Source organism: Belonocnema kinseyi, chromosome 6 (genome assembly GCF_010883055.1).
Source record: "Belonocnema kinseyi isolate 2016_QV_RU_SX_M_011 chromosome 6, B_treatae_v1, whole genome shotgun sequence".
NCBI lineage: Eukaryota > Metazoa > Arthropoda > Insecta > Hymenoptera > Cynipidae > Belonocnema > Belonocnema kinseyi.
The window spans coordinates 62741184-62755012 of NC_046662.1; the positions used below are offsets into that span (position 1 = coordinate 62741184).

At 30.4% G+C, this 13829-nt stretch overlaps 1 protein-coding gene across 1 annotated transcript in view; it reads left to right on the forward strand.

Annotated features, from left to right (window-relative positions):
* LOC117174774 (serine protease filzig) overlaps positions 1-13829 on the forward strand; it is an 81470-nt gene that overhangs the window by 53059 nt on the left and 14582 nt on the right. Inside the window, exons 3-6 of the mRNA XM_033364130.1 lie at positions 2990-4312; positions 5750-7207; positions 8053-8239; positions 11425-11690. Coding sequence (XP_033220021.1) covers positions 2990-4312; positions 5750-7207; positions 8053-8239; positions 11425-11690 — 3234 coding nt within the window. The remainder of the gene's footprint in view (positions 1-2989; positions 4313-5749; positions 7208-8052; positions 8240-11424; positions 11691-13829) is intronic.

The window sequence follows — 13829 nt, forward strand, 5'->3', positions numbered from 1 at the left end:
ACGCCAATTAGCACAAATGGTAAGTTCCGACAGTGCCTACAAGTGTGCCTACTGGCCGCTAAATGGCAATACCGGTTTCATATGTATACACCTGGTACTAGTTGAAGATTTATTATTTTAGTTAGTTTTAACTTAACTTAAAATATAACAATTAAATTATTGGTTAAACATTTATGTTTTATATTTAACATTCATATTTTTTTATTCAATTCATCTTCTGTAGTAAAAACTAATCCTCTTGGCTGAAATTTCATCTCTTTTATTCAAAATTTAACGATTCCATTTTTGGTTAAAACTTAATCTTTCTTAGTTTGAAATTAAACTATTTGTTGAAAATTTGGTCTTTTTGCATTTGATAACGCAAATATTTCGTTGCAAATTCATGTATTATGTCGAAAAATTGTCTTTCTGGTAGAAAAATCATCTTTTTGGTTTAAAATTCCAGTATTATGTTTGAAAATTAATCGTCTTGCTAAAAAATTAATTTTTTTTCGTTTAAAAATATAAGTCGTGCAATGTCATATTCATCATTTTAACAATTAATTTATCTTTTTGGTTGCAAATAAAACTACTTGGTTTAAAGTAAACTTAAATTTGTTTAAAAAATAAATCTGTCTTTTTTTTATAAAAAATTAATTTTTATAATTGAAGATTGACACATTTTCATTTTGGCTGAAAACTGATCTTGTTTGATTTAAAATTCAGCTGTTTGTTAAAAGTCCATCCATGGATTTTAGAGACAAATTCAAGAAATTATTAATTATACTTTTATTATAATTTAATTATTTAATTAATCGAAAATCTTTTAATTCCAAATTAAAATTTTTTTTAAGCGTACATTTCTCATTTAACGAATTTTACAATGCTGTCTTAAAGACCTAAACAGTTAAAAATTATAATTGTTTCAAGTTGAAAATTTTAGATAAAAAAAATAAAATCATAGGACCATTTTGCGAACTTCACAGGACAGGCCTTTCAAAATTGGGTAGGTAAACATCTTCAGAGTAATAAATTACGGAATTTTCAGAAAGAACTTTGTGGCTCAAAAGTATAGAAAATTACATAGAGATAGTACCTTGAGGCTCTGTAAGATGAATATGAAATTGGTTTTCTCTTCAATTGTCATGTATGAAAAATAGATTAAAATGTTTACAACGTTGGCATACATTTTAACCTTTCATCATAATACTGGATGCTGTCTTGAATTTCGCGCTGATTGCCACCTATTTTAATTTTCTAGATAGTAATCTGGCAACGGGGGACTAGATAATATCTTGTGACTCTACATAATTTTTCATGCGCATATTTTACGGCAAAAATTTTGCCTTTTTAGAAACTGCATTTTTAAATTAGAAACCTTTTGAAACATTTTCTGTCAAGTTCAAAAATGAAATATCAGTCAGGAGAGACCAAAATACAATTGTATTTTTGTTATAAAATATAAAAATAAAAATAAATGATTGATAACCGATTTTTGTCAACACCTCTATTTTTGCACGGAATCATAATCATTTATACTAACTGTTATACATTTTTTACACAAAAAATTGCATTTATCTGAAAAAAAACAAAATAGTCAAATTTTTTAAAAATCAAACTTCACAACGAAACAATATAAGAAAAATATATATTATGCTAAAAGAAATGCGAATCTATCAAATATTGTTATTCTCTATATATTCGTAAAAATATTTGTTCAATCAACACAATTTTTGCTGGGTCATTCATAGTATATTGTCAGGGGCCGTTCAAGTAAAACACGACGCACTTTCCTGAAAGGCTTTTAACTAATTATATTTAACTAATAATTAATAATTTTGCGCAGTTAAACAATTGTTAAATTCAACCACTCGGTTAAATCGACAAAACATTTGATGAAATCGATATATCCATATTTGTAGGACAAAACCACTAATGATTTAATAGTTCTCGTAAAATAAAGTGCAGTTATTAAGAAGCGATTTATGAGAACAGTGAAAGGAGGGAAGGAATGCAAATTAGTTTGTTATACTTGTTTGAATTACTGTAATTTATATCAGCGATAATGAAACCAATTAAAAAAAGTAATGAGTTCAATTAGATAATGCTCAACATATCAGAATGAGAGATACGTACAGAAATAACGAATTGCACAATTTATTGGTTATTATAAAAAGTTTCCGGTATCTATCATGCTTATTTTGTTAATGTAATAAAATTCTTATTACTTAGTTTGAATAGGATTCTAAACCTTTGTTCTTGGCAACATCCAATTAATAATTTAGTTTAATTAATGACTTCCTGCTCCAAAAGTATCCTAAAATTGTACTAAAATAGTTCTCATATTCTCCTTAAAATTAAAAACTACTAAAAAAATCAAATTAATATAGTTAATGGAGTGGTGACTGCAATCTTTTGTCTCTAGTTTTTCAATTCTTAACCTCCACTTTCTGCATGTTTCAAAGAAGGTAATGGAAAAAATTATAACTTCGAGAAATACAAGCTTTAAATCTTCTCTTTGGAATCGGACCAAGAATTTGTAATGAATTCCAAACATTTTGCATAACAAACAAGAACTAAAACTAGCAAAGTTATTGCAAAAATTCCAGGTCACAACAGACAGAATTATTCTTTCAATAATGATGACAAATCAAAATGTGATTGACTACTAGGACTCTCATCATGAGAAAGAAAAATCAGGATACCATTCAAATCTAATTTGACTACCAAATAAATAACGTCCATGTATTTTAAATTAGCAACTTACATTCACAAACCATAAAACCTTTGCCATGTCCTAGTTATGGCTCTTCTAATATATTCAAACTTCTATCTACAGTAAACATAACATAATTGCGTAGCCCGCATGGAATTACATATCCAGAACCTTAGGTAAACACTATCACTTCGCCATACGATATGAGATGCCACACAAGCAATCATTTTTGCAATTAAATTGATTTATTTATTACTAGATACTAACATCCTTATCCTCGATCTTCGTTTTCAGGGAGAAAGCTGTTCGGCGGGTATAGAATAGTTCCGAAGGTGTGCCAACCAACAAATCCCTCAAGAGTTAAGTCCGACGAACCAGCCATATGTATGTTCAATTACGAGTGCACTCGTCGGAACGGAGAAGTTGTTGGTGCCTGCATGGATGGTTTCCTTTTCGGTGCTTGTTGCCAATTGCCTCTAAAGCAGACCGGAGTCAACAATTTAGAGAAAGTTCAAGGTTCCGATGATTTGCTGAATGTCTATGAAATAGACCACGTGCCTGAAATTCCGATTCTCCTCAACCCCGATGGAACACCAGTGGGAACGTCGAGTACATATCAAACGTGGAGTCCAACAAAGTCAGGATCATCTTCAAATTCTGGGGGAGGAACCTTCACTAAAATTTCAACGATTGGTCCACCCAACAGTCAAAATAGTGGACCATCTCAAAACACAAAGGACAGTAGTCAGAATGCTGAGAAACCTCAAATTAATGGACAAGTTAACTATGCCACCCTAGAAGACAATTTCCCTAATCTTCTTGGACAGCAAGAGGTTTTGGATGATCTTCAACTACCAGCCCTTTTGACTCATTCAGATTCCAATAATGATATTCAAGAGCATCAGGATTCTGCTCTGGTTAGTCCAGTGTCCACACTCCTCAATCCAAATCAAGTTCTCCAAATTTCAGACCCAGTTGATCAATTACCTGGTTTATTTTCTCATGGTATTGCATCCAATAACCAGAGTGGTCCAGAGACTATTCTTTTAAATGAAAACGGTTCGACTCTTAATGAAACTTACAATCCTGATGAAATTTTTAAACCCACGACTGTTTTCGTGAGTGCAACAAAACAAAAGTTAGATCAACAAACGTCTGTTTCTGGTTATAATATTTCTGCTAGTTCTCCTTACAAGGGTTCATCCAATGTGATAGCTTCATCGACAACAAAGAAAATGACAACGAAGTTACCTGTTTTTACTCAAAAATATGCTTATTCTGAAAAATCAAGTTCCGCGACACAGAGTTTGAAATCTACGAATGCTTTTAGTGAATCTAAGAGGCCTTTTGGAGATAAAAATACGGGAAGTCCAACTACAGGAGTTGCGGATGGAAAAGTCACTGCCTCAAAAGTAATGTCTACTTTTGAAACAACAACTCCTATGAATCCAAGTAGTAATGGTTACCAGGATGGACTTATAAGAGTGCCGACGATTACTTATGATGCTGGAAATAAAAAAAACGATGAGCTTGATCGTGAAGAGATTGCAATAAACCATATTATTTCGATTTTGAATGGTACTACTCCCAGCTCGGAAACTAAGTACACTGCACAAGGTAAGGAAGATTGGCACTTGAAAACATAATTATATTTTATTCTTTTATTCATTTAATTTTTTCATTACTGCATTATTCAGAATCCATAATTGTATAATTCGCGATCCATAAAAGATGCCCTAATGGAAAAAAAAAACAGGCAAGAATAATATTTGTTGCTCAACCATAATAGTGAGAAAAGAATACATTATTATAACTTTATACTCAGACTATTTGAATTGTTCAAAGTTTATTCATTCATTAAAAATAATTCTTGAAAAGTGAAAAGTAACATACTTTTTCTTAAATAAATGTAAGAAGTCAAAGTGATCTTGTCGCTTTACGAATTCGACTAATTCAGCGTTCATAATAACCAATTATTTGCATGAGAGAAACTGAGAGAGCAGCTTTTCACTTTTATAAATACAGTATAATTTACTCCAAAGTGAATACATAGGTATATATTGAAATTATATAAATATTACAGCATTTATTCTCTTTGATGTAGAATCTCAGTTATTTTTATCGAATTTTTTATATAAATACAATACATCATAAAACATTGCACTAAAAATAAACAGCTAAAATGATCTAATGATAGATCTAAAATAAGATTCGTATAAATATTTTTCAATTTCAAATTCCGCTTTTAAACTGGTCAGTTTTTTTAGTTATAAATTTTAAAGGCACCTAACAATAAGTAAAAAATGTAACTTTCAAACCTAGCTGATTTTAAAAATTTTGAAATAAAATAAAAATTGAGTTGTCAAACCAGAACTTCTAAACTGTTATCTTTGAAATGTGATTTTTCTATAAGGGCCGAATTCACTCATGACAGAAATATAAAGCGATTTTAGGAGGAAGATTATTTATTCTGCTACCATTTCTGGGTGATAACGTGCTTCTGCAAGATATTGACGTAATCTCTCTGATTAATTAATTATTGCACTGTACAAATGTAGATAGAGTAAAATCTAATTGCACTATATGATCCGTTATAACTTTATTATATCATAATGTTCTGTTATCTCTCATATCATAAAACGTAACATCTGCTCCGTGTTACGTAAGGTAGCGTGAAATAATGCCCGTAAAAGAGGAAAAGTGATCTTACAGAGTAATATCACTGAGAATGTCTACAAGGTAATAAATATCGAGGGAGAGATAGCACTTCATGTCGGCGTAAGTCGGTCTCTTTTGCTTTTATGATACTTCCATTTTATGGATGGGCTACACTTTACAGTGAGTTCGCCCTGTTCTGAACATAAAAGTTAATTCAATTGAAAGAAGACATTTATTTCATCATAAATTTCACAAACATTATTGGCAACATTATTTTATCTTTTTCCTAAATCTGTATTCGCTAATATTAAAACCTCTTATCTATTATTTAGAGTTTTTCGTAAACATTTCCAGAGATAAACCTAGAAAAAACTAAAGAAAAAAATATCTTTCTAGGTGAAAATACAGCTTCCTCAATACAAACCTGGGTCAGCATTGACGAGACAGCAAAGCCTTCTCTCTCAAGACTAGGTTCCACGAGACCTTCTTCCTCTATGACGACAGAATCATTTCCTTATACATATTTCAAACCTGGTCAATCATCAAATTATTATTACGAAGTTGCCACCGAATCACCTGGAACCACCAGCTACATATCCTCATCTTCTGGAGGATCTTCGACTTATATATCTTCCAGACTCCCTTCTTATACATCTGGTACATTCCAGGGTAGTAGTTTATCAACAAGACCTACAACAAATCCACCAGCTCCAACTGTAATCGTTTTAGGTCCTTTAGGCACCGAGTACACCACTATCACAAGCGAAAAACCTTCTTCAAGACGACCTGTCACAACTCCGAAACCTACTGTTAAAAACAGTGTTGGGACGAAGAAGCCTGCCGGCTCAACAACTATTACTCACAACATAAGTACAGTCATATCTGGAGCAACAAACAATAAACATGTTGTATCTACAAGTTATTTTAGCGTTAATCTAAAAGATGGAACAACGAGTGTAAAACCAACTACAATCAACGACTCTGGATTGATTACTGAGAATACTGTTGCTGAGCATTCTTCGACATATTACTCACCAAGCACCAGAAAACCTGCAACTGTTTGGACCACATTTTCAACCTGGACGAATAACAAACCCAGTTTCCACTTGAAACCTTCTAGTCCAAATTATAATTTAACTGAAAATTTCAAGCCTACTGAAAAGGATACGAATCCAACAATAGTTACATCGACTACCCCACTTTATGAAGATGAGACAGCAGCACCAGATGATTCCATCATCTTCCCTCCTGTTAGACATCCTGAATTAAATATTTCGAACGCTGTTGTTCAGCAGGAAAAACCAACGATTGTTATTAAAGGAAATGAGTCAGATTATACAGAAAACTTCATTGTAGGTGATATCCCAACACCCTCATTCATCGAGGATGATGTGTTAAAGAATAAAGTAGACTCTTTTGTCAATAAAATCGTCGACTCGTTGCAGGGTAATTTTGAAGATTTAAAGGATGTTGTTTATACTAAGAAGAACGCTACTATTCCTGGTCCTACGAAGGCACCTGTGCCGAATAAAAAACCAGTTAGTAGTCCTACGAAGAAACCAAAACCAACTCAAGGGAGTACGAAAAAACCAGTCACTGTTAAGAAACCAACACCAAGTCGACCTGATAATCTTACACCGGGCAAACCGACTAATCAGAAACCAAAACCAAGTTCTGGACAAACTGTTACTACGAAAAAACCTGCTGTTGTCCAGAAACGACCCAAACCAACAAAAAAAGTTTCTATAGTGACAAGCACTGAAGCAGTTATTGTTGAGCAAGAAGTAACTTCTGAAGTTGTAGAAATTACTACCAAGACTCCGGACGTAATTCCAACATCCGATTTTCGGAAAGGTATGTTTTCATCATTCATTTGGAACATTCAACTGAATTCACAATAAATGAAAGCTTACCTAATGCAAATTCATTTCACTGGACTCAAAATAAATTTAATGGAAATAATTTTCACTGATTTAAAAAAAAGGTTGCAAAAATTGAAGCAAATTTCAACTTGTACAAATTCGGGCGAATTTAAAGCAAGTAAGTATTAAACCTTGAGGCATGTCATGAATTTTGTAGCATTCAATTTAAAGTTATGAAAACAGAATAATAATGTATAAGATGTTACACAACTATAGTTTATTTCACATAAAATTAATCAGGTTGTTACTTTTCAGCATTATTTTTCATTTTAAACTTCTGCCTCGAAGGTACTCCTTCGAATGACCCAATTCGAGTTATCGACTTACATCATTAATTCGCTATAATTAAAGTTAGTGAAGCTAGTTTTGCTCCACGGTTACCAGGTCCTTAATTTTTTAAATGTAGAGTGAAAATTATGTTTTCAATAGAAGCGAATAAGAAATAATGAAAACAATTTAAAATTTATTTAAAAAAACATAAGAACTTGCAAAATGAATGCATTTTCATAAATATAAATCGATGTGAAAATAGAAATCGAAAAAGTGTGGTAGAAATATTTAATCTTGAATATGAAATAACTTCTTATGATATTTTGGATAGAAAATTTCTATTGAAGTTCGAGGCATTTTAAAGTCATAATAAAAGATTCCAACTTGCTTTCTATTTTCCGTTTCGAAAATTGAAACTCTTAAACTTTTCCAATATGAGTCTAGTGAAAGAATTTTAATTCATAATTATTTTATATTAATTATTCTTGTTTATATTTTATTGAATAGCTTGTGGACTGAGACCCCAAGTAAAAAAAGGAAGAATCGTAGGAGGAAAAGGAGCAATCTTTGGTGAATGGCCCTGGCAAGTTTTAGTTCGGGAAGCAACCTGGCTTGGACTTTTCACCAAAAATAAATGTGGTGGGGTCCTCATAACAGATAAATACGTCATTACAGCTGCTCATTGTCAACCAGGGTAAGTACAATTTAAAGAAAAACATTTATTTATTCAAATTATTTTTTCAAGTAAATTTATTTCCATTTATAAAATATTGATTTATTTTTTAGTTTATAATAAAACTTGTTTTACCCTAAACGCCTTTTCAAAGTATATGTTTCTAATGTATTCTTTAAAAGAATATTTATTATTATGAGATCAAAATCGACATTTATGTTACAACACTTTTATTTAAAAAAAAAAAAGAATTGTCTCAAAAGAAATTGACAAACACGCGCACTATGTGCGCGATTTTTCTTATCTCGTGCAATTTAAGATTAAGGTATAAAATTAATAATAATAAAACATTTTTGTATTTTATAGTACCTAGTATCTGAAATAATAGGAAAAAAGCGAAGCCAATACTTATTATAATTAATGAAAATCGACACATTAAGCCTAGAATAACTATATGTATAATATTGTTGTATAGACAAAAAATCGTTGCATTGTTCTTTAAATATATCAATATTCGTTGTGAACAAAAAACATTAGCATAACAAAAAATTGTTTCAAGTAGTCAATCTTCTTTAAAATTAAATATTTCTTCTTTAAAACAACCGATTTTCGGTAAAGAATTTTAACATACTCTATTATTAATTCTTAAAATATTGTAAATATTTTTGCAATTTCATTGATATCTTATTAGGAATAATAATTTCAGACTAAAAACAGTAACATAAAATAATACAAATTTTTTAAAGATTGTAAATCCTTTTTCAAAAAGGCGAGCATAAACTACAATAATTGAAGAAATTTTTACATTCATTGAAATACAGTCATTTTTTATTAAAAGTACCGATCTCCAGTAAAGAACTCAAACAAAATAAAAAATTTAAATTAATTAACTCTGAATAATAATAATAATATTCTAGAAAGTCTTATGACTTTTTAATTACTTACTTATAAATCTTTCTCAAATGGAACTTCAACTCATGTTGAAAAGGCGTATTTTTTGTTTAAATTCAACTGTTTTTTATTTAAAAATTAAAATTTGTTTTGGTTGAAATAAAAAATACAACATTAATTGTTCAGAATTGATCTTTTTCTGTATGAAAAATCAGTTACTTGGTTGAAACTTAAACTATTGTGTGAAAAATTAATTTTCTTGTTGAAGATTTATAATTTCAATTAAAATTTCATCTCTTTTGCAGGAAAATGAACTATTTTCTTGAATATTTGTATTTTCTTTACTGAAAATTTAACTATTTCTGTTCGATATTCTATCAGTTTTGTAAAAAATGTATCTCTTTGGCTGAATATTAATTTTATTCGAGTACAACTTTAACTATTTAATTTATTGTGAAAAATATCTTTTTTTAGTTGAAAATTCGTCTTATTTTGTCTAAAATTAAAATATTCCTGTTGAAGATTCATCATTTTAGTACAAAATTCATTACTTTGCTTGAACACTAATTTTAGTAGTCGACAATTCAACTGTTCAATTTTTGATTAACAATTTATCTTTTTTGTTTAGAAATTTATGTTATTAGTTGAAATTCATGATTTTTTGAAAATTATTCTTTTTTCGGACAATTTAATCTTTTTAGTTGAAAATGCAATATTTTTGCTTGAAGAGTTAGGAAAATTAAATTTGAGAATATAGTACCCACATTAATTTTACCTAAATATGTACTGAATTTTAAGTATAGAAGATAAAATAAAAATTCGATTAAATTATTATTTAAATTCATGTACTTTAGAGGTACATTTAAAAAATGAATAATTATCTTTTAATATTATTTATTTATTTAATTAATAAAAGTTTTCTAAATAAATATATAACTTTAATCTATAGAAACTAAAAAAAAACATTATTTATAAAAAAGCTCGTTAAACTGTATATATATTCCGAGCCGAGTGTTTTGAAGTGCAAAAATATTTGCATGGCTCCATATATAAAATTATTCTGGAAGAAAATTTTATATACCTGTAAAATTATTGTGAAAGTACATTACGCATTCGAAATTTTAATGGAAATTCTCGACGTAGATATACAAATTTTATTTTGAATTCCTGGAGAAAATGTTGAAACAATTCATCATCCTATAGCTTCAGAATGTTCATAAACAAAACTATAAAGTGTAATTAAATTTTAATCATTTAAATTTTTCATTAAAACCTGATCAATTATTACCATCCGATTTTTAATTGTATTTACAGAGGCGATGACATTTTATTTTACGAATTCCTTAAAATCAAATAAGACATTTTTTTATCTCCAAAAATTACTATATAAAGTTTCTGACCTGAAACTTTTCATTCAAAAAAACTATACGAAATGAAAAGTTTTGATAATGATTCTGATACAAAATTATGTTTTTTAAAGTTTGTCTCGTATTGAGGTTGACTTGACTCGATCAGATCGCATTTTGTTCCTAACCTCGAAAAAGTCAAATAATAGTTGCAACTTTGATTAGGATTCTGATTCAGCGACCTGTTAATTTTTAGAAATTATTACCGCGTCTAGTCAGGAAAACTTAAAAAATAACACGAAAAACAACAAAGGTTTATATATCAAAACCAGACGAGACAAACATTTATGTACGTTTTTGGGGTCGCTTAATCTGAATCCTGGGTTTCTTGGACTCGATCAAATCGCATGCTGTTCTTAAATTTGAAAAAGTGATGAAAGTTAAAATTCTTTTTTTTTTACTTTTTTTATGTAAGAAGCGAAGTGCGCTCTGACCAAATCACACCAACACCGGATTCCGACCCAGCGACCTAAAAAACGTATAGAAGTGTTTGCCTCGTCTATAGACACGACCATTTTTTCTTGTGTCTGTATTATTAGTATTTAACATAGTATTTAGATAACCTAACATTTCACGCAAGCCTGATGTTTGCAGACTTTTTTATTAACGAAAAAGAAAATGAAAACTTTATCCAATCACGAAGACGTGTTAACCGACAAAATAGTTTCAAGATAGTTTCGAGATAGTTTCAAGATAATAATAAAAAATGGCGCCATGAAATTTTTAATAATTGGATTATATTTGTTTATCACATTAATTAAAAGAAAACCCTGAAAGAAAATTCTCACCTTTAAAATCTGATGATACCAGAAAAAGTACAAAATAATTCCAGACTTTCATACTCTAATTAAGTGGCGCAAGTCATGTTAACTTTTGCATACTAATTAGTAATTACGTATGTGTATAAAGGTTCCTGGCATCTCTGGTAGCGGTATTTGGCGAACACGACATTTCCGGTGAACTGGAACCAAAACGCAGTGTAACGAGGAATGTTCGTCGGGTTATCGTAAATAGAGGATACGATCCAGCGACCTTCGAAAACGACCTTGCATTGCTAGAACTGGAAACGCCAATACAATTCGATTCCCACATCGTCCCAATTTGCATGCCTGATGATGGTGCAGACTTCATTGGACAACTGGCAACTGTGACCGGATGGGGTCGACTCAAATATAGTAAGTAACATTTCATTCACTAGATTCAGAAAAAAATTTCTTGCACCAAAAAACTGGTTTCTTGGATTTACATAAAAAATTTTTTGAATCAAACAAATTTTTCTTGATTTAACAAAATATTTGATTGAGCCATGGTTGTAGCGACCAAATACTTCTTCTTAGAAAATATTTGGCCAAAAGAACCAAAAATTTAGTTGGATTCACCAAACAATCTAACTTCTCAACAACAATCTTAACTATGGTTAAAACAACCAATATTTTGTTGATACAACCAAATCGTTTTATCATTTTACATTTTAGCCTGAAGTTTACATGAACCTGACAAATACAAAAAAAAAACTCAAACATTTTTTATAGCGGAATTGGATAATAAATAAAAATCCTGCAAACAATTGGAAACTATGCAAAAGTAGGTCACTTGAAAGAGTAGGGTATTTAAATTTATTATAATGTGTGCAAAACCATTTCTCGAAGCTTTTTGCTTCAATATTCGGCGCATTTATCATAACTGGATGTTTGCATTGTTATTAAAATTTGTAACACAGTAAACTTCAGAGATAAAAGTTATCTCAAGTTGGATAAAAACGCTACAAACGATTGAAAACTACAATTATCTGACGGCAGTTAATTTTTATCACGAGGCGGATAAAAAATTTTCATCGCCGGATAATTCTAGTTGTCAGTTTTTTGCAATTTTTTATTTAACTTCAGATAAATAATATGCCGGGGATTCACTGAAAATATAATTAACAATATATTTGAAGCCGAAGGCTTTCTATTTTGTATTTACAACTTTATGAAATTTATATCACTCTGTGAATTTCTGAATAGCATAGCAGAAAGAGTAGGTCACATTAACAATTGCTGCTTTTAATTCTTGTCACAGAATGAGCCAGAAGATACCTAAGTTCACAACACATAGACAAATAATTTTGTAATACTAAAAATTAAATAGCGTTGACTAGTTGTCTATTATTTTTCGAGAAACGAGAAAAAATCTAACTCATTTCGGATTCGAACCAGGAATGCCACTATGAATGAGTGGAATGCTAACCAATTAGGTTAAAAAATACATTGATTGGGGGAAACTATATGCAAAAGTAAATCACTTTGAAAAGTAAGCTATTTAAATTTAATATAAGGTGTGAAAAGAAAATCCTTAAAGCTTGTAGGAAGTAAAAAAAACTAATTTTTGGTATCAAAATCAAAAAAATATAACTATCTTGTGTGAAAAGTTTAAATCGATATAAAATTGTTTCTTGGTAGATGCTTACATTGTTATTAAATCTTGGAACATAATTAACGATATGTTTGAAGCCAAGGCTTTTCATTTAGTGTTTACATTTACTAAAGAACTTTTCGTTGTATGTTAAAAAGATTAAGTCACATGAAAAATTGTTTTTTTTATCGGTATCACTTAATGGGCCAGAAGATATGTTCACAAAACATAGACAAATAATTTTTATGTTTCAATATTCAATTGATTCGATTCTTGGTCTATTATTTTGTCAGAAACGCTAAAAAATCTGCCTCAGTCCGTATTTGAACTGAGAATACCACTATACATTACTGAGTTTGTTGCAGAGCATTTTTTGTCTTTCGTATGTCACGTCGTGACGCGGGTCTACATCTTCTCCTTGTAAAACTTTTTCAAATTAATACTTCAGTTTGAAGAATTTTTACTGAATCTGAATATAAATTTAAACATTGATTTAATTCTGTTATTTAGGATAATAGTATATGATAATATGAGGCCAGTTACACCAGCCCCCCCCTCCCCCCACTCTTAATTTTCGGGTTTCAGTAGCCCACTGAATTGCGCCCCAAATGCGCTTAAATGCGCTCAAATGCGCTCAAATGCGCCACCGATGAAACATTTTGCCCACAAAAGACATGACCTTGAAGATCTTCAAATCCGCTCATATGCGCCATAAAGAAAAAAATTTGCGCCACATTGATAACCGAGTTATTAGCGATCAAAAGGGGGGAGGGGCGTCATTTTTCTCAACTAATAAAAATTTTTCAAATTCATCATAGCTATCTATCATAACATTAAATGCTCTCAAATGCGCCACCACTAAAAAATTTTGCGCCAGAAAATTAACAAAGACATCATATTTCGGAGGAAAGGCGGGGGGG